At 44.5% G+C, this 21,166-nt stretch overlaps 1 protein-coding gene across 1 annotated transcript in view; it reads left to right on the top strand.

Annotated features, from left to right (window-relative positions):
- The window catches only part of LOC144889305 (serine/threonine-protein phosphatase 2A regulatory subunit B'' subunit beta-like), a gene marked incomplete at its 3' end in the record, with an annotated part of 49,084 nt that overhangs the window by 9,930 nt on the left and 17,988 nt on the right, over window positions 1–21,166 (top strand). The window contains exon 3 of the mRNA XM_078769421.1: window positions 7,216–7,318. Within this exon, the coding sequence (XP_078625547.1) occupies window positions 7,216–7,318 (103 nt within the window). The remainder of the gene's footprint in view (window positions 1–7,215; window positions 7,319–21,166) is intronic.

Raw genomic sequence — 21,166 nt, 5'->3', positions numbered from 1 at the left:
TGGGTTACTCTCTATGTTGCCATCCCATTCATTCTCTGTATTCAACAGCATTTCCATATATCTTTTCCATCTTCCTTTAATTCCATCTGGGTCGACAACGATTTGTCCCACTTCATCCTTCAAGCAACTCACCCCCATCACATCACACCTCTCTTTCGCTATCTGCTTTGCAATCCTGAATACTGCTTTCTGACCCTCTTCCGAATCCAAGCGTTCTCCGAACATTTTCCTACATGCCTCCTGCGCCTTTGCTACCTCTTTCTTTGCAGCCTTCCTGGCTGCCTTATAACTTTCATGCTCTGCTGTTTCTGCTCCCGTACCCTTCACCTTCCGCCACTCCTTGAACTTCTTCCTCTTCTCATTTTGGCCGGGCGGCTTTTCAACTTCATCATCTTTCCAACTTCATCATCCCACCACCATGTTTCCGAGTGCCTCGGTGGTCCTTTTGTCCATCCACATACCTCACCAACGGCTCCCAACAGACTAGCTTTCATTGACATACAACCACTTTCAAGCTCAACCACATCATCCTCGACCCTACTCAGCCTCTCTTTTAATGCCTCCCTTACTGTCACCTCTTTCAACCTCCACACCTTCATTCTCGGTTGGTACTTCACCCGCCGAGCTCTCCTCACACCTTTCACCCTTATGTCGCAGACAACCAAGTGGTGCTGTGAAACAGCCTCTTCCCCCGGGATCACCTTTGTGTCCCGGAGGTGCCCCCTATCTCGCCTACGCACCAGCAGGTAGTCAACGGTTGTCGTCGACCCACCTGACGTGTATGTAACAAGCTTATTATCCTCTTTCTGGAACTGAGTATTGCAAATCAACAAATCAGCTCCATCAGCAAACTCCAAAATCCTTTCACCTTCTCCATTTCTCACACCATATCCGTATCCCCCATGAACTCCGTCAAAACCATCCATACTCCTTCCCACATGTCCATTTAGGTCTCCTCCTACCACAACAACTTCCTCATCTTTCACGTTTTCCATCAGCTTCTCTATCGCACACCAGAACTTGTCCTTCTCTTCATCGCTTCGACCAACATGCGGAGCATATCCCGAGATGACGTTCACCAAGAGCTTTCCAATCATCATTTTCACCATCATCAACCTATCACTCACTCTAGTCACACTCACCACACTGTCTACTACAAACTTCAGCTTATTGAATGCCTGATTCAATGGCCATTCCGATCATCCTCTGGGAATTGTCCATCATCGAAGTTGCAACCTTTCAATCCCAGAACCTCTCCTACTGGCAGTTGCACAAGTTTAGTTGTTCATCAATGTCATCCAATCAAACGTGGAAGGTGAGAGGTGAGGAAGAAGATGGAGGGTGTGGGGAAGAGAAGGGTATAAAATTGGAAAGAATGTAGTGGATTTTCCTTTAGTATAAACTAAGCATGCGTTGTATTTTGTTTGGGAAGCAGTTTATTTTTTTATTAGAGGATAATGGGTTGTGTTCAATAACTGGAAAACATGACAATGTGGATATGTGAGATCAAGTCCTGCAAAAAATGCAAAAATCTGCCACTGCAACAAATAAAAAAACTAGAACAATGCGACTGTGTTGCCAATATGCCTCGCATATTCCGTTCCCACGACGGGTAGATGCCATCACTCTGCATATGTATGCGTGGGGGATCACGTTTGTGAAGTTTTGTGTTGATTGGATAAGGTTTGTTTTTCTATCCAAGATGGCTGCAAAACCACGTGACCTATGACATCATCATTTTCAAACTATATGCAACAGTCCTGTTAGATGATAGTAGTAAAATTTTGCATCGATAGGGTGAGCGGTTTCAGATATAATTATTTTTAATATTTTCCTTCAATCGAATATGGCAACCACACCATGTGACCTATGATGTCATAAATTTAATATTTCAATACAAATGGGTCAGAGATCATGTGAATGCATTTTCAGGTTTTTAGGATAAGGAATTTGATTAAAACATTTTTGGCTGTTATACCACTTCACCTATGATGTCATCATTATCATGCTTTTGCTCCCCATTGGGAGTACTTGACAATGTGCCAAGTTTCAAATTTTTCCATTCAGCGGTTTCCGAGAAATAATATTTTAATAATTTGCTTTTAATGCAAGATGGCAACCATACCACGTGACCTATGACGTCACAATTATCATAACAATATTCTGCATGGGTGTCACTCCTACCCTGAAAGTTTCATCTCAATCAAACATATGGTTGCTGAGAAAAACGAAGTTTAGCCCGTACAGATGGACGTACTGACGTACGGACGGACGACGGACGGACGAGGGACGACGGACAACCCAAAAACATAATGCCTCCGGTGACTTTGTCAGCGGAGGCATAAAAACCGAACACAGGAAACATTCACTGTTAATAGGTTGTGGACGAGAGAGACCCGAATGATGTTTTATTCTAACTAGTGAGGTACCCATGCTACGCACGGGTGGGGAGCCAGAAGCAAACAGACAATGCAGAAACGGCGAATGCTAAAGCATGAAACCAATAAGTTCCACATCATTGTAGCACCTTCAGTCGCACGTCAGACATGGACAGCAAGTTCGTGAAGGACTTCCATGAAAAACGTACCCGTTCGCAAACAAACGGGTACATTTGTTCCATACACAGTCAATGGCGAATCTGCATATGGCGATCCGCGAATTTCACATTTAGAAAGTAGAAACCATCACGGCATTTCGTCATTCACTTGAACTCGATCTCTTTTTTCATTCCAAACAGCATAACTCCAACCACAAATGAAATAACATTAATATAAAAAATAAACTTTTAACAACATTCGTGACATAAACAAATATTTAAATCCTGATGTGAAGTTCCGTACGTCTGGGTGAACACAATTACAAATTCAAAATCGTAATTGTATTCACTCAATTCCAATCATCTATTTATACCTTAACAAAACGATTAACACGATTAACGTTTAACGATTTAACATTACGAATGAATGACGGTTGTATTGGGATATTATCAAACCCGCGCATTGCCGTCATCTGTCTTCTTCCGCATTCGCTGCAGGTTCGTAATTCTCATCAAAATCTAAGCAGTATTTGTAGAATTTCAATAAAAGCCACATCACTGTTCATATCGGTAAATATTATTCCATCGTGTTTGGAAAAACTGGAAAATTGGACAATTGGAAAACTTGGAAAAATTGGAAAAACAATATAGCTTATTTTACTCCAGGGGGTCCCAGGATTACCCACCCAAAATATCGTTGCGATCGGTTGAGCTGTTTTTGCGGTACCTTCGAACGAACGGATGGACAGACGGGCAGACGGACAATTGGTGAATTATAGTAAGATGCTCGTACATTTGCACCAGCATCGCTGCATTGCTTTCCACTCATTGGATACATTCTGTGTTAGGCTTTCCCAATTGTTACCCTGTGCTCGCGAAGCGAAAGGCGGGGTTAAGCATTCATCTGAGTGCATGTGCCATACGTGTGCTGTGTGCCGTGTCTGCATTTTAAAAATTCATTTTCTCGGCAACCGTTGGTCCGATTGACATGAAATTTTCACCATAGGAGGGCCTCTTCCTGTAGAATATTTAATGATTATTATGACGTCATAGGTCATGTGGTACAGACGCCATCTTGGAAAAACTTTGCACCTCTATATCTCTGAAATCACTCCATGGAAAAAAGTGATACCTGGCTCATTGTCAACTACTCATCATGAGGAATAAGCTATGTTAATGATGATGTCATCTGTGCCTTCGTTATGACATCATAATTTGAAAAATACAACACTTATGCATCCGATCATTATGAAAAAAATTTCAGCAACTGTTGGTCTGATGGACACGAAATTTTCACCATAGGAGCGCCTCCTCCTTTAGAATATTTTAATGATAATCATGACGTCATAGGTCATGTGGTACATGCACCATCTTGGAAAAACCGAAAAATGTTGCACCTCTATATCTCCAAAGCCGCTGCATGGAAAAAATTGAAACGTGGCTCATTTTAAAGAACTCCATATGGGGAATAGGTGTTGTAAAGAACTCCATATGTTAACGATGACGTCATTGGTGCCATAATTATGACGTCATAATTCGACAGGTACAATGCTTAGTCTGATCAGTTTGAAATGTATTGAGCATGATCTATTGATCTATGCAACAATTATATTAGAGAATAGAAATTTATGATGTCATCGCTCACGTGGTCTGGCAGCCATATTGGATCAAAGCAAAAAAAATAATCAAAAACAGAAGGGTTGGCTCACAACAAGTTTGACTGTGCAGGGTAAGTATTCTATGAATTCCATCTAGTTTGTTTGGTGTTCCATTACTACAGCATTGAACATAATGGAGGACACACACACACACACACACACACACACACACACACACACACACACACACACACACACACACACATACACGTTAATAAATCTCTCATCTCACACAATTAAGTATGTCTATCTCCTCACACGTTCTTTCCCGATCTCTTCCTTCTCAAAGTTAATGGATTGAAGCGGTGCAAGGTTCATGAATCAATGATGAGCGGTGTTCGGCACTAATATTAATAACCGCAGTATTAGCGGAGAATAAAGTAAGGAATTAGCCTCGGTTTTTTAATGGTAATATCATTTTTGAAATATAACGTTAATATTATAGGAAATCTAATCGTTACACTAATCCCTTTGTAGTGACTGCAAACGTACTGGAAGTTAAAATATATCATCTTCTACATATTAAAGTAGCGACAGTTTTGTGTCCGTTACGTCATTTAGTTGACCGTCATTTAGACCTTTTAATTTACTAGTTGGCCTACACCCGCTCACTACGGGAGCTGCAAGAAGGGTCATTCCTCTTTGGTGTATATAGATTACAGTTGATCTATGGTCGGGTCTCAAGAACATTGGGTGTGTGTTCATTTACCAAGGTTCTAGTGGAGAGATCGTCAAGTGGTTGTAGCATTCGAGCAAGCACTCCATTCAAAACTGTTAAGGAACAGCTGGCTTGGCAAGCGCAAGCTAGCTGCTTGGTAAATGAGCACATCCCCAACCCTTGTGGGGTATTTGGATTACAGTAGATCTTCGCTCAGTTCTGTAAGTAAAACTTACCTCACGGATGTCTGGATTCCTCCAAATTTCTTTGTTTAATGTCAAAGCAGCATTAGCGACTGTTTAAAATGCTAATCATGTTTGTTTGTGGTTTATAATATTTTACAAGCCCGGCTACGCCGCTGTTAGACTTTTGGTCCGTTTATATTATTATCTGAAGTAGCTGTTGCTCCTAACTTCGTTTGCATTCAAATGTAATCCGCTGCTCTCCGTTAAGCAATCCCACACATTGTGTGTTAAACCACGTGTTGTGTTACATACAAAGTGCCTGTACATTAATGTCGTCAATACCTTTTCTTTATTGACGCTTTGTAAAAAACGTACGAACAGGTAATGAGACTGCTTTTACCGAGCTCAGTGGACAGGCCTTTATATACACTATTATTCATATGTACTGTATTTCCTTATACTGTATTGTTTTACAAAGTGCATTTTCTATCTCTTCATTCTTTTCCTCCTTTAAATCGATTTCCTTGTCATCAGAACTTTTTTCCGTTAATTTTATGATGCTTTTCACATCACTCATTATTTGTATAACATATCCGAGTAGTTTGTATTCCAAATGGTCATGTACATTGACGTTCCGCAACCTATGGGTTTGGGTCGCGAAGTATTTTCAATGGGTCGCACTATCGTTTCAGAAATCGTGGGCAAAAAAACTTTATCGACGATTTACTTCTCCCGACTGAACAGAACAGAGATCAAACGAACGCCGACACAAACTTTATAGTGTGGACTCTTCTACCGCGCTGTACCGATGTACCGCGATGTACCGCGCGTGCATCCAGTCAGTCAGATCATACGTTTAGTTTCCGACACGCGAATGTCCATTGCTTTTCATTCGAAAGATTGAGCTGTGAGCGTAACGTACTCGCCATATCAGCCAGTGTTCCTGAACTATGGGTTCACCTTGAATGTCGAAAAGCACAATGTTCATCGACCACAGTGTGTGATATGCCTTGACGTGTTGGCCAACGAGTCCCTCAGGCCCCAAAAGCTGAAACGGCACCTCGAGAAGAAACATGGAGATCATGTCAACAAGTCGCGGGAGTTTTTTCTCCGGAAAGAACGCGAGATGAACAACAGCAAGTCAGTAATGAGTTCGGCTGTTTTTCCGTCGAAGGGACTGACCAAAGCCAGCTACCTGGTGGCGGAGAAGATAGCCAAAGAAAAGAAACCGGATAATCCACATCTACAATGTTGCTAACGGAACATTTGAATTAGGCTTGTAAGTTTCACTTTCAGGTTTAATCAGTGAAAGTTGTTCATTTAATGTTGTTCATGATAACGGAACATTGAACCTGGATATAAGTTCAGATGCATATCGGGTTTTTTTCAGTAAAAGTTATTATTGTTTTGTTTATCAGTTCATGTTACATTTTAAGTTCAACATCTATTCACGATGAAGATTAAAATAAAGTTGAAACACCTTATCTTGGCGTGTCACTTTAATAATTAAAGTTTTATTCCATTTCACAAAAGATACACCGCCAATGAATGTTGTGAGATTCATCTTCATCTTCATCTTCATCATCTTCTTCATCTTCATCTTCATCATCATCTTCTTCATTAAATCTTCATCCGGATTCATCGTAGGGGCGGATTCATCTCTTCCGAAGCTGCTAACAAGGCAGGGAGCTTACGCCTGATTGGCTGACAATAATATCAAGTGGGCGGTGTCTGTGATCGAAGTCGCTGCTCATTCTCAAGGGGGGCGTGGTCTCTCGCGCTCTCTCTCCTCATGGTCGTGGAGATCCGTACAAAATAACAACAAAATAAGGACAGTGTTTGGTATGATTGTTGTCACTTTGCTTTATTGTTTAATTACGAATTGTACTACTGTACAAAGATGATGAACCGAACCCTTATCAAAATATTAACATCATAAGCAATCGATATTTCCGTGACGATTTGTGGGGGGGGGGGGGGGGGGCGTTAGGGGGGGTTCGATGGGTCGCGACTGGATGCCTGGGCTTTTTTATTGGGTCCTGGGCTAAAAAGGTTGCGGAACGCAGATCTACATGGTATGTTTGCCAAAATCCGCAAAACAGTAAAACGTTTAGCTTACATTAAAATGTTTAAAATTGACTTTATCCCCCCCCCCCCCCCTGCCTCCTTTGTCTTTAGGGTACTCAAAACTTGCAATGATGACTCATCCAGGTTTGTTGCCCTGCTTGCCCGGCCTGGCTGCAACTACTTGTTACAAGAGGATTTCATTCCACTGCTACAGGTGTGGTCGTCTTTTTGTCCCGGTGTCCCTGCATGCATTTTGTTGCATACACGGACAAAACTTGTACGTTCTGCCAATCACAACCGTAAGCCATCTGTTTTTACTTTGGGAGAAATAAATGGCTTTGGTAATGGTTAAATGGCAACATTGCCCCCAACACCCTTGTGGTCCATTTGTGACCTTCATTTGGTGCATACCCCCATTCCCAATGGTCGCTTGCATTGTTTAAACACTGGCCTGAGGGAAATTTGGAGAAAATTGGAGGTATTCATGTGTACTTACACATACAGTGCATTCAGAAAGTATTCAGACCCCTTCACTTTTTTCACAGTTTGTTATGTTGCAGCCTTATGCTGAAATCGCTTAAATTCATTTTTTCCCTCATCAATCTACACTCAATACCCCATAATGACAAAGAGAAAACAGGATTTTAGAAAGTTTTGCAAATTTATTAAAAAGAAAAAACTGAAATATCACATTGACATAAGTATTCATACCCTTTGCTATGACACTTAATTTAGCTCAGGTACCTCCCACTTCTCTTGATCATCTTTGAGATGTTTCTACACCTTGATTGGAGTCCACCTGTGGTAAATTCAATTGATTGGACATGATTTGGAAAGGCACACACCTGTCTATATAAGGTCTCACAGCTGACAATGCATATCCACAGAATCTTGTTTCTCACAGTCTGAGAGTCCTTTAGGTGCTTTTTTGCAAACTCCACATGGGCTTCCATGCGTCTTTCACTGAGGAGAGGCTTTTTTTGGCACCGTGCTTTTTTTAACCGAAGCAGACAAGACATGGTATGAACATACCACAGAGTAAAAATCAGTAGATCTTCCTTTCAATTTCACAGTGGACAAAGGTCAAAATTAATCACAAAATCAAAATTTTTGGCCAGCCAAGTCTTTGCATTTAAACAAATCCAGTCAAGACTTCGCATAACAATACCTTACCCCAGTCCCTTCATAATAAAGCAGGTAAACATTGGTCTGGTGTCCTGCTTTTAATTTTACAGGTGTCAAAGTGTTGAATTGTATTCGTTGTGAAAGTTTTGCAATTGTGGTTCCCTCCTCCTCCTCCTCCTCCTCCACCTCCCCCCCTCCTCCTCCTCCTCCTATACTTCTTCTTCTTCTTCTTCTTCTTATTGTTATTATTATTTTGCACACTTTTAAGATTCATGGGAGAGCTGTCTTGAACACGAATTAAGCGCTCACGTGTGGAGACACCAGACAACACATGACTTGATTTCGGACAAACATCCATTGACCTTGGGGAAAGTAACCTCCTGTAACACACTGGGTACAAGCAGCGCCATCTAATGGCGGTTCTTTTCTCTTTTAGTCAGTGGTGTATTTTTAGGGAGAAATCTCCCCCCCCCCCCCTCCCCCTTACCCTACGACCACAATTCAACAAAGCCAATAATTTTCAAATGATTTGATCACCAAGCACTCTATTTCAAAAGTGATATTTTTTTTTTCAAAGTGTGCCAGTTTGCTTCCTGTATCATATCGTGCAGAGGTCGATTCCATTGCGGATTAAACATGTGAACCTCGCTTCCTCTGGTTGTTCATGTCTCCAAGAAACTCGGTGTCTGCTTTGCCTTTAAGGCTTTATTTTGGCTCCTATCAAGTGGCAAAAATAGGGTTCTCCACATGAAAATGAGGACACTTTTTACGGCTGATACATTTTCTTCAACACTTGCTGGCAAAGTTGCACCACAAACCAGAGCAGCCAATGCAGCCAAAGCACCACTTTTTAGCCGCATCGCAGACGCTGCTCATAGAGTGCCCTCTGCTGTTGTTGTTGTTCTTCTTGTTCTTCTTGTTCTTGCAGAGAAGACAAAACCTCAAAGCTCCACCCATTCTGGGAACCATAGCTCCACCCATTCTGGGAGAGCCTTCATATAAACAAATATCCACCATTTTATTAACTCGCATAGCTTTGAGGCCTGTTTTGTAGGCCCGTGGTGTCTTCCTCTCTCACACAGTTTTATTTCAAATCAAATTCGATATATCATTTCATTTTTCACAGTCGCTAACATAGTTTTAGACTCGGTTGAAAAAAAACGGGAAGAAAATCCGATGAAAGTTGCCCTTTATAGAACGAAATGAATTCTCAAAGGCCTGTAACTTCAAGTCCATTGAGATATATTTTTTTTAAATCGCGGCATGGTCAGTCATACACCGCCTGAAATAAGAGACGGGAAAATGCCGAGATATATATATTTTGTTTAAATCGCGGCATGGTCAGTCATACACCGCCAAAATAACAGACGGGAAAATGCCGAGATATATTAAAAATTCGTCCATTTGATGACAATCGTCACGATGAAATATTTAATTTATACGTCGTCACAATAATGTGGAGAGAGGAGCATAGCTTCGTTCACGTGTCGCCACACACGGGAAATTGCCGAGATTTTTTTTTTTTTAAATCACGGCATGGTCAGTCATACACCGCCTGAAATAACAGACGGAAAATGCCGAGATATATTAAAAATTCGTCGCCACACACGGGAAATTGCCGAGATATATTTTCACTTTGCACAAAAATAACATCAAGTAATCGAATCAATAGGAATGTCCTGTGCCTATAACATCGACGTTATAGGCACAGCTGCATCTAGGCATTGTGTAACATCGACGCGGCTTTTGTTTTAATTAAAACTTTTTGTACTTGTTATATATGAAACCCACCGCTAAACTCCCAGGTCCTCCTACGAGAATATCTGGAGAATATATTTCCAGTTAGACCCATTCGTGTCCAAGTTTGTATAATGAATTTGCTTTTATGAGGTATTTATTATCTATATTTGGTTAATTAAATACACTTAAAACATCTGCTTTGAAAGGTGCCCCTGGAACTTTTTAAGTTTGCGTCCAACATCACAAGTTTTTTTTTTTTTTTTTTTTGGTGATTTTTGAAGCCCGTGTTTATTTTATTCATGTTTCTTTACTGCTTCAACGTCTATTGTTGTCTGTATATATATTGTTGCGGATATGAGATTGGCATCCATCCATATCCGCTTGTAAATATTCCCCTATTTCCTCAGTACTTCCCAACTATCCCCAATTCCCCATTCCCTAGTCCCATTTTCTGTAAACAACACTCTGTAGACCCGACCTTCCCAATTTCCCCCATTAAATGTCGCATCCAGGTCCACCGCATCTCACGTAGACAACTATAGGACATCTTGCTCGGTTATTCTTAGTCTATGTCAGTTAAGGACTCGTTTCCATTAACTCTGACTCTTCGTTGCACCAGAATGTGATTGTATGGCACCGTTGGAAGTTTAGGACCTCCCAATACCTCCCCGCAGCTCTTCCTCATGGTGCAACAACAACAACAACAACAGCGGCGGCGGCGCGGGGAGTGTGCGTCCTCACTCCGGCTTGGTTAGCCGCCATTGAACATGTGCTCGACGGGTTACCAAGTAGGGGCTCGCTGTCAGCTCCTCGTCAAGGCGGAGCCCGGTGACCCCCCGCACCCAATAGAAGCGGCGGACCGATTCCATCTGGGGCGGAGCCAACGAGCCGAGGGCGTGTCACTCCCCGCTGAGCATGCGCAGGAAGAGGGAGGTGACGTCAGATGCGCCCTCAGCTTGGAGAGAGAAGACGCCACCTCCGAGCGCTGCGATACCTCCCTGCATCTCTGGACTGGACCGAGCTGTATCCTGTCCCTGAGCCAAGGTGCACCTTGTGCTATCGACTGCCTGTCCTTCCTTGCCATCAATCCCTGTGTAAGTCAGTCTTGTTCCGTTTGTCTGTGGTCTGTCGGGGATAAGATAAGACTGTGTCTAAGTGCCCATCTTTTCTGTGCTTTACCTCTTGCCTTGTAATCTACCCCTTTTCTGCATCACCAATTATATCCTCCTCCGGAGGTCTTGAGAACTGTACCCCTTGTGTCGTTTCATTTATCCCAGCCGTTGTGTCCTTTCCTTCATTGATTTAGCATAGCGCGATTTGGTCAACGTCGGGTGGAATCGGGTAAACTGTGCGAACACGGCGGCATTCCGCTCGGCCCATCATAACATCTTAATCAGCCGTGTCCGTAACAATATCTACCATATAAAAACACAGTGTGTTTGTGTGTTGTTTGTGTGTGTTTGTGTCTGTGTGTGTTTGTGTATCTGTCCCCCTTCATAAGGGTAGGTGTTAAAGGCTTTTGAGTAGTGCTCCAGGAGGGATTTGAGTGGGGGAGGTTTAAGGGGCAATCTTTGAACACGACTGTGTCCGCTGGTTAAAAGACCCCGAAGACCCAATGGATCCCAAACACCCAAATACCAGAAAGACCCAAAATACCCTGGAGTCTGTTAAAGACACAAAAGACGATGAAGACCCCAAGGACCCAGAAGACCCTAAATACCCCGAAGACCCAAAAGACTGAAAAGACCCTGAAGGCCCAATGGACCCCAAAGACCCAAACGACCCTGAAGATACAGAGGATCCAAAAGACCCCGAAGATGCAAAAGATCCAAACAACCCCTAAGACCCAAATTACAAAGAGGCCCAAAAGACCCAAGGACTCAGAAGACCCCAATGACTCTGAAGACCGAAAGACCCAATGGACCCCAAACACCCAAAATACCCTGAAGACCCAAAAGACCCTGAAGACTGTTAAAGACCCAAAATGCCCCGAAGACCCAAAATACCCCGAAGACCCAAAAGTCCCCCAAGACCCAAAATACCCAAAAGGCTGAAAAGACCCTAAAGACCCAATGTAACCCAAAGACACAAAATACTCTAAGACCCAAAATTTTGGTAAGACCCAAAAGACCCTAAGAACCACAAGACCCCAAGGACCCAGAAGACCCAATGGACACCAAATGCCCAAAATACCTAAAGACCCAAAATACCATGTAGACTGTAAAAGACACAAAAGACCATGAAGACCCCAAGGACCCAGAAGACCCCAAAATACCCTGAAGACTCAAAATACCCTGAAGACCAGGAGACCCCAAGGACTCTCAAGACCCAAAATACCCAAAAGACCCTGAAGACCGTTAAAGACCCCGAAGACCCAAATGACCCCCAAATACTCTTAAATAGCCAAAAGACCACAAAAACCCAAAAGACACTGAAGACCCCAAATTCCCCCAAAGACCGATTAAAGACCCCGAAGACTCAAAAGACTGAAAATACCCCAAGAACCTTAAAGACCCAAAATATCACAAAGACCCAAAATACACCAAATACCCTTAAAGACCCAAAATACCACGAATATGCAAAAGTCCCCAAGACCCCTAAGATCCAAAATACACCAAAGACCATTAAATACTCAAAACACAACAAAAACCCAAAAGGCCCTGATAACCCAAAATTCCCCAAAGACCCATAAAGACACTGAAGACCCAAAACACTGAAAATACCCCAAGACCCTTCAAGACCCTGAATACCCAAAACACTGAAAAGACCCCAAGACCCTAAAAGACCATGAAGACCCAAATACCCCAAAGAGCCTGAAGACCTAAAATACCCTGAAGATCCAAACACCCCAAATACCCTTAAATACCTAGAGGACCCAAAGACCCCGAGGACTCAAAATACATCAAAGACCCAATAGACCGAAAATACCACGAAGACCCCAGAGACCCAAAATAGCCCAAAGAACCTTAAAGATCCATAACACCCCAAAGACCAAAAAATATTGAAAAGACCAGAACACCAAAAAGTCATTGAAAACCTAAAATACCCCAAAGACCCTAAACGACCCCACATAACCAAACAATCCAAAACATCAAAAAGACCCTTAAAGACCCAGTGGAACCAAAAGACCCAAATTACCCAAAGACCCAAAATATCCCAAAGACCTAGATTACTGAAAAGACCTGAGGACCCAAAAGACTCAAATGACCTAAAATACCCCGAAGACCCAAATGAACCAGAAGATCCCAAGGATGCAAAAGAGCTTGAGCACCCAAATGACCCCGAGGACACAAAGACCCAAGGACACAAAAGACCCCAAGGACACAAAAGACTCCAAGGACACAAAAGACCCCAGGAAGATGGAGGTCCTTGGTCACGGCGGAAAAAAAAAAAAAAAAAATTATATATATATACATATAATTATATATATATATATATAATTTATATATAATTATATATATATATATATTATATATATATATATATATATATATATATATATATATATACTAACAGAAGTACCCGGGCAGGGAGGGGAGGGGGAGGGGAGGGGAACGGGGGGGGGGGGGGGGAGCGAGCCCTTGGCAAAGCGAGCGATTTCTTTTGTCATAGCGTCATAGCGATTTTTTTGTCATAGCGTTCATAGCGTCATATCGTTCATAGCGTCATAGCGTTTCATAGCGTCATAACGATTTTTTTTGTCATAGCGTCATAGCGTTTCATAGCGTCATAGCGATTTTTTTTTTCATAGCGTCATAGCGTCATATCGTTCATAGCGTCATATCGTTCATAGTGTCATAGCGTCATAGTGTTCATAGCGTCATAGCTTCATCACGTGATCGCTCTGAGCGAATCAGCGCCACCTGCTCTGATTCCGTTGATTCGTGCGCTGAGGTAAATATGAATAAAAAATATGGATCGTCAAATATTTTGAGTTCGGCCATGTTCGTCCACGCTCAATGGCCATGTCTATGTCAAATATCAAGCACGTAAGCCTCTCCGTTTAGGAGTCTATCAGTAACATTACACACACACACACACACACACACACACACACACACACACACACACACACACACACACACACACACACACACACAAATTGTGTTTTATATTTATATATATATATGTGCATATATATATGTGCATATATATATGTGCATATATATATGTATATATATATGTATATATATATATATATATATATATATAAATATATATATATATATATATATATATACAGTGATCCCTCGTTTATCGCGGGGGTTACGTTCCAGAACCCCCCGCGATAGACGAAAATCCGCGAAGTAGCGACCATATTTTTATTTTATTATTTATATATATATTTTAAAGCTTTATGACCCTCCCCACACTCTTATTAACCTTTCCCACACTCTTATTAACCTTTCTCACACTTATTAACCTTTCCCATACTCTTATAAACACTTCCTATACTCTTAAACACTTTTTACACTCTTAAACATACGTAATTTTAACAACATATAAAATTATAATGGGTACTCACGATTGAAGATACTGTAGCGACCCATGGGTTCCCCAAGCAAGACCAGCATCAGAATCTCCTTGCTCCAGCCGGTGACGTCACCGGCGGGGATCCCCGGTGCCAGAGTGGCTGGTCACGTGACCGCCAAAGCGTGCCGCGCGTGCGGGTATAATCAGCTACACCTGTTGATCACGTGACCGCCGAAGCACGCCACGCTTGAGAGGCGTGGCTTTCGGTTTCTGGTTGTGCTTTATAATGCAGCCCGATAAATGGGCTTTTCAGTGTTCCCGAGTTGGTTTTGAGAATAAATATCTTCTCGGACGAGTTTGTGTCTTGCCCGTCATTTCGTCCGTATCAAGCAAGAGCCCCGGCTCTTCAATACTACAACTTGCGTGATGAAGATGATGATGAATTAGCTGTGCAGTACTGATGACGATGAAGGTGATGACGATGATGAATGTACTGCACAGCCAGAAAGAGCATTACAGTTACCCATTACGTGGGTAACTAGCGCAAATGGAAGCTGCCGCATCTGCGTTTTCCATACGCACGACTCTTTGTCTCTTTGTCTACTGTTCTACTGTACACTATGTACAGTATTTTATTTCTTGTAATATGTTTTAATTACTGTATTTTTCTTATTTTTTTACGTTTTTAAATTTTTTAGGCTAGTAAATGCTTATTTTACCACAAAAATATTTAAAATAATAGTATATAAAAATACATTTATACCGCAAAATCCCGCGATATAGCGAAAAATCGGCGATATAATTTTACATATACTAGCGAGAAAAACCCGCGATGTACCGAAGCCGCGAAAAGTGAACCGCGATATAGCGAGGGATGACTGTATATATATATATATATATATATATATATATATATATATATATATATATATATATATATATATATATATATATATATATATTGTTGCGGGTCGCGGACAAGATGTTATTTTGACCGAGCGGTTGGTATGACCGCGACTGAACAGTTATTCCCCGACTCGAACCCGATTCCACCCAAACTTTGGCCGTATCGCACTGCAGCTGCCCAATCTGGAAAACTCTAAAACGACCGAATGCAAAGAGGAAAAGGAATAAGACGAGAAGACGTACAGAAGAGTAATTGGATTTATTATTTACACATATAAGTAGGAAGCAAAAAGAAAGCAGTCACGTTTATTTACAACACATAAGACGCAGGTGACACAGTGCAATCTTTAGCTTATACAGACTTAATTACCTACCCAGGACAGAACAAACGAAGACGACTCACACGGGGAATGATGACAGGAATTGGCTGGAAGGAGAGGAAAGTCCACTGGGTCCGGCAGCACGATCCGCACGTTGGGCAGCTGCTGTTCCTTCGCGGCCCTGCTCCGAACTGCCGTCCAGGTCCCTAAGCGGTTGGCGAGCGTTGTTGCTGCTGCTGCTGTAGACGCTGCCGCTCGCGAGCAAGGTGACGAATAGCAGGCTTGCTGCTTCCTTGAATGATCTCTGCTTCTTGGACCTCCTCTCGTCTCAACGGCTTGGGCTCCCTCTCGTCTGTCTGTAAAAGCTCATCTCCCTTGGGAAACGCCCTGCCGTGGGTTATATAGGCCCCGCCCCTCAACCTTTGCGAACCTCCCCGATAGCTCTTCCTCCGCCCTCCCTAGCCAAACCCCTGGCTCATGGTTGGTCGAGTGGGGCTGGCTCACTACTCCCCTCTATGACGAGGTGGAGACACGCCTTTCTTCTCCGACCCTGCCTCGTGGTCAATGGCGGTTGAAGAGAAAACCGCCCAAAATGCAGTTGGCAATTGGAAAGGGAGGTAATTGGCAATGGGAATGGAAGTTTTGGGAGTGGGAATGAAGGGAATCTATCTCTTTCACTGGTGCAATGGAGTATTTCAATTAATGGGAGACACAGCCTTACCCTAAAACACAGAATAAGATATAACTATCGAACAGGGGTATTCTATTATTGGCTGACGTGTATGCTTGTGGACTAATTATGGGACGCCCTTTTGACCTTTACACAGCTCCGGAGGCAGGAGGCGCAGACTCAAGCAATATTCATCACCAATTTACCACAATACAACACAATCAAAAAAAATACAGTCCTCATATCCGCAACACTGCACCCTCCTCCTCTTAGGCACGTCCCGGGCCTACAACTTTTTATTTAGTGTGACACGTAGGTGTAGTTCCCACTACTTTTAACCTGACCCTGAGTGCGACAGTTTTTAAAACATAAATAAATGTGTCCCGCTGCTCCATTGCACCCTGCCTAACAGACTTACGCCCACAGTTAACCGAATTGCGGAATGGTCTTCAAACTATACATTGACGGTGGGGAGCATTATTTACTATGACGCTATTTTTATTTACAAAACTAACCCAGGACCTGTGATTGTTCTTTCTGGGGGGGAGACAGTCTGCTCTGCATCAATGCACCATGAAAGCACCCAAAAACGCACCAATACACCCCCAAGCACCAATCGGTGCAGTCACCACAGTTCATCAGTGTTCAATAATAAAAATAACCAAACAACCCCTAACCCTGCAGGTGATCTCTTGCTCTTCGGCTCCCTCTGCTGGCTATTATCATTTCTTCCAGTTGTTGTCATTCCTTTGCTTTGCTTACTGGCGGCCTATTTGTATTAAAACTTGCACCCAATGTGTCCATTTTTATTTTCTTTATTTATGGCCCACAGGGCCGACTACGTGTGGTTCACCTGTGGGGCATCGGTGCCCTGTGGCCAAGGTCCGCCAGCAAGATTTCGGGCCCTCATGGCCGGTTCCAGCAGAGGGGCCATGCCCCAACCCATGGGGTCCATAAGTGGTGCTCGTCCACAGACATGTGGTCCATAATGTGGTGCATCGATGCAGACAGCTGGTTCTGAGAGTTCCGGGCGCACAATGGCCGACTCACGCACGCTCCCCTCGGCGCCCAATGGCGCACAGGTCATGTGGGAGACAAAAGGGGGACAAGAGAAATGAGCGAGGGGTAATGTCACAAGGGTACACGTCAATAAGGCAATGCAAGGCGAAATGCGTACGGAGAGCGAAGTGAGAAAGCTCCTCCCTACCGTACGTCACCCCCCTGTCACCTACACTACCCTTGCCCTTACCCCATATGTACAAAATCTACACATTTACAAATTCGTCGCTAATGTCTCGTCTCCCCATAGTTCTCCAATACCAAATTCGTCACCACAATCCCTCTAACCAAAATTTGCCATCACCCAATTCATCATCAATCCTCATAAGGAGGAAGAGATGGAACAACAAAGCACAATGTCACACCCACGTCATGATGCGTCTCACAATCCAAACATTTGCACAGTAAAAAATAATCAAAACATGGCATGGTGTGGGAGTACCTGTCACCTCAGGTGAGTGGATGCAGATGGTGCGAGGAGACTCCAATCCTAAATATCCTCTAAATGACCTTAACACACTTTACACTACCTGGGGTCTCTCCCTGCCAATCCATTGGCCAACTTACACTATGGGTTCTAAAAACCAATTCCCATTGACCAAACTGTGGTGCTTCTCAATTTGGGGTCTCACTCCCCCGATTCATCTCCCGGTGCCCTCGCACAATTTCTGGGCTGCGACGTGTAGCTCTCCCAGCAGGTCTACCCACCTGCACACCTCCACCACTGCAGTTGCCACCCGAGCTTACCTAGCTCCTCACCCTAACCTAACTAACTGGGGAAGGCCCCTCCTGGCTCTGTCACCCCACTCGGTGCCCTCTGGCACTGGGCTACCCGGGTCCGTCCTCCGGATCCTCGGGCCCCATCCACAACAACTACTACCGGCTCCCAGAGCCCACCTGCGGCCTCACCTGGCCGACATCCTCACAGTAGTGGAGTGCCCAAACCAACTACACACACTAACAGGCTACACGCCCAGCCATTTCCACAACACTAATGCACCCATCCAATCACCATTCTTCCACCCGCACCACAGATGCCAATATCCAACCACAATTTACCTATACCCTCTACCTAACACTTACACTACCCGCCCCGGGTATTCGTGATGGGGGTCCACTCTTCCCCCATTCACACCATCCACTCCACTCCATTGTTTCCACCATGCTCACTCCACGACCATCCATTCCAATACTCCATTTATTCCACACTACCATTCTCCATACCTGTTGTTGCACACCTGTGCACTCACACCTGGTGCCACCTGCACCCTCCTCCTCTTCCTGGACCATTGGGTCAGCACAATACACAATCACCTTCACTCACTCATACACTGCTCCACACACCTGTTCAGTTGCACACCTGTGCAATCACACCTGTTCAATCCTCAACCACACGGCATCATCTCATCTAACTACTCCCCTCTGAAACTTGCACTTCCCAGTCGCCCCTTTAAACTATTGCGCTCCCACGTCATTATAATCCACACTAATCTACCTGCGTCCCCACTATAGGTATCCTTGTCACTAACTAATCTTAACGTTGCCTAATGTCATCTTATAGGGCCCTACACACAATATCCTAACCCACCCGGGCTAGTTTTCACTGCCATACACCCCATAATCTAGTGCTCCTTTGCCCCCCCTGGTGTGAGGGATGGTGGATTGCCCATCCCACCACATCGGGGAGGTCCTACTATCAATTTCGCACACCTAAATCCAACCAATCAAAAATTTTGCCAATCATCTGCCAATCACCGTACCAATCATCAAATTTCGCCTTTTTCTAATTTTGGGGCCAAAACACTAACCTCATCACCCGTCTACTTACTAGATCCTCTCGGTGCGCCAATTCACGTCTAAAGCTCGGCTTTGTACAGCCGAGCAATGAATGCGGGTTGTTTTGTGCCAGCGGCTGGATACGTCCCGCATTCGGGGCAGGGACGGGGGCTTACCCGGGCCGAGATCCCACGCACCACCTCGGCGTGGAGCCATCCAATGTCCCGATCTCGACCTGCCGGCACGTCTCAACAAAAAGTGGTCGCCATGACGACCCTTCCTATCGGGATGCCCGTTCCGCCTAGTGGAGCACGGACGCGGCCGTTCCAAGCGAGGCCCAGCGTGGATCGCGTACGGCGGTCCTTTCGAACCCGCCGTGGCTCGGATCCCCGCTGGTTCTCGCGGCACGCGAAGCCCGGCACGCACCGAGGGCCCGATTCGGCTAAAAGTCACTCTAACCGCTAACCCGGTTACCGTCGACGCCTCACCTGCATGCTTACACGCATACGCTACCCCTTTCTTGCTCATACCTCCAGCTACCCATGCTCCTCGTACCTTTCCTTACACACCTCGGTACACTCATTCCGCTCACAGACTTGGTCACACACCTGACCACCGAACACCTTGGCACACATTCGTCGCTCGCACACCTCACCAACACACCTCTTCGCGCCCCTTCCTCAGTCACCTCCTCTGTGACAATTACAGGTGTGCTCTCACTCGCACACCCAACCACGTGCCTCACGACCAACTCAAGTGTGCATTCCCACACACGCTCTACCATTCCAGGTGTGCATCCTTCCATGCCAGGTGTACATCCTCGCTCACCTGTCACAACCAACTCACGCTCCGTGTCACTCTCACTACTTTCACCTCCACTCTCGGTCGCGCACTCACCCTTACTCTCGACAGCGCACTCTTTCCTCATGCACCTGTCCGTTACACACATTTCTCGCGCACACTCTTGCGCACACTCTCCCGTTACACCCTCAGTAACACTCACCACAGGCGTGCATTCCCCCTTACTCTTGACAGCGCACTCTTTCCCCATGCACCTGTCCGTTACACCCCTTTCTCGCGCATCCTCTTGCGCACACTCTTTCGTTACTTCCTCCGTAACACTTACCACACCGCGCTTCCATGTACCCCCTCGCACACGCGCTACGACCGACTCATTCTCGACAGCGCACTCACTGGTCGGCGCGCACTTTTTCCTCACACACCCCATGGTCGGACATTCTCGCACACCTCTTTTTTAGCACACCTGACCTGTCGCACACTTCACCAACGGCCTTTCACGAACACCCGGATTCAACCCAATCCCCAAGCCGACTGAATCTCCCCTCACATCATATACATTGCCACTCACCTCCGTACCTCGTCGTCGCACCTCCTCTGCCACCTGCACACTTTTTATTTGGTTGGTGAGCACCTCATCATGATTTGAACACAGACCTTGTACATATTCCATGACTTCCTTCTTTATCTCCCTCTTAGTTTCCCTCCGTCTCTTCTTAATTTCACTCACCCCTTCTTCCACCTCCTCTAATTTTTCCTTTACTTCCTTCATCTCCCTGTGCGCCCCCTCTATCTCTTCCTCTAACGCCACTTTAACCGTTTCTATGTGCATCCTCACCTCTCGGTCCTTCGTCTCCATTACTTCTGTCACCTCCTCCAACTTCTTCGTCAACCCCTCATGTACCATCTGACATTCCTTTTGTGTCGCTATTAATTCGTTCTTATTGTCTTTTTGTGTCGCTTTTAAACCCCCGATGATTGCAGTGTTCTTTTCCACTTGGTCCGCTAGTTCCCTTTGTCCTACTGTCAGCTGCTCTACTCCCTTCGTCAGACCCTCTATGCCCCCCTGTAACCTAGCCGTATTATTCCTCACCTCTTTCTCCATACGCTTCTCACCTCGCTTTACCTCCTCGCGTAGCCCCGAAACCTCCTCACTTACACCTCGTCGTATCCCCTCTTTCATCTCCTCCATCTC

Source organism: Myxine glutinosa, unplaced genomic scaffold (genome assembly GCF_964187855.1).
Source record: "Myxine glutinosa unplaced genomic scaffold, kmMyxGlut1.1 SCAFFOLD_2471, whole genome shotgun sequence".
In the NCBI taxonomy this organism is placed as follows: domain Eukaryota; kingdom Metazoa; phylum Chordata; class Myxini; order Myxiniformes; family Myxinidae; genus Myxine; species Myxine glutinosa.
The sequence above is the reverse complement of the archived record's forward strand: the minus strand, read 5'-3'. Positions and strand labels throughout refer to the sequence as shown.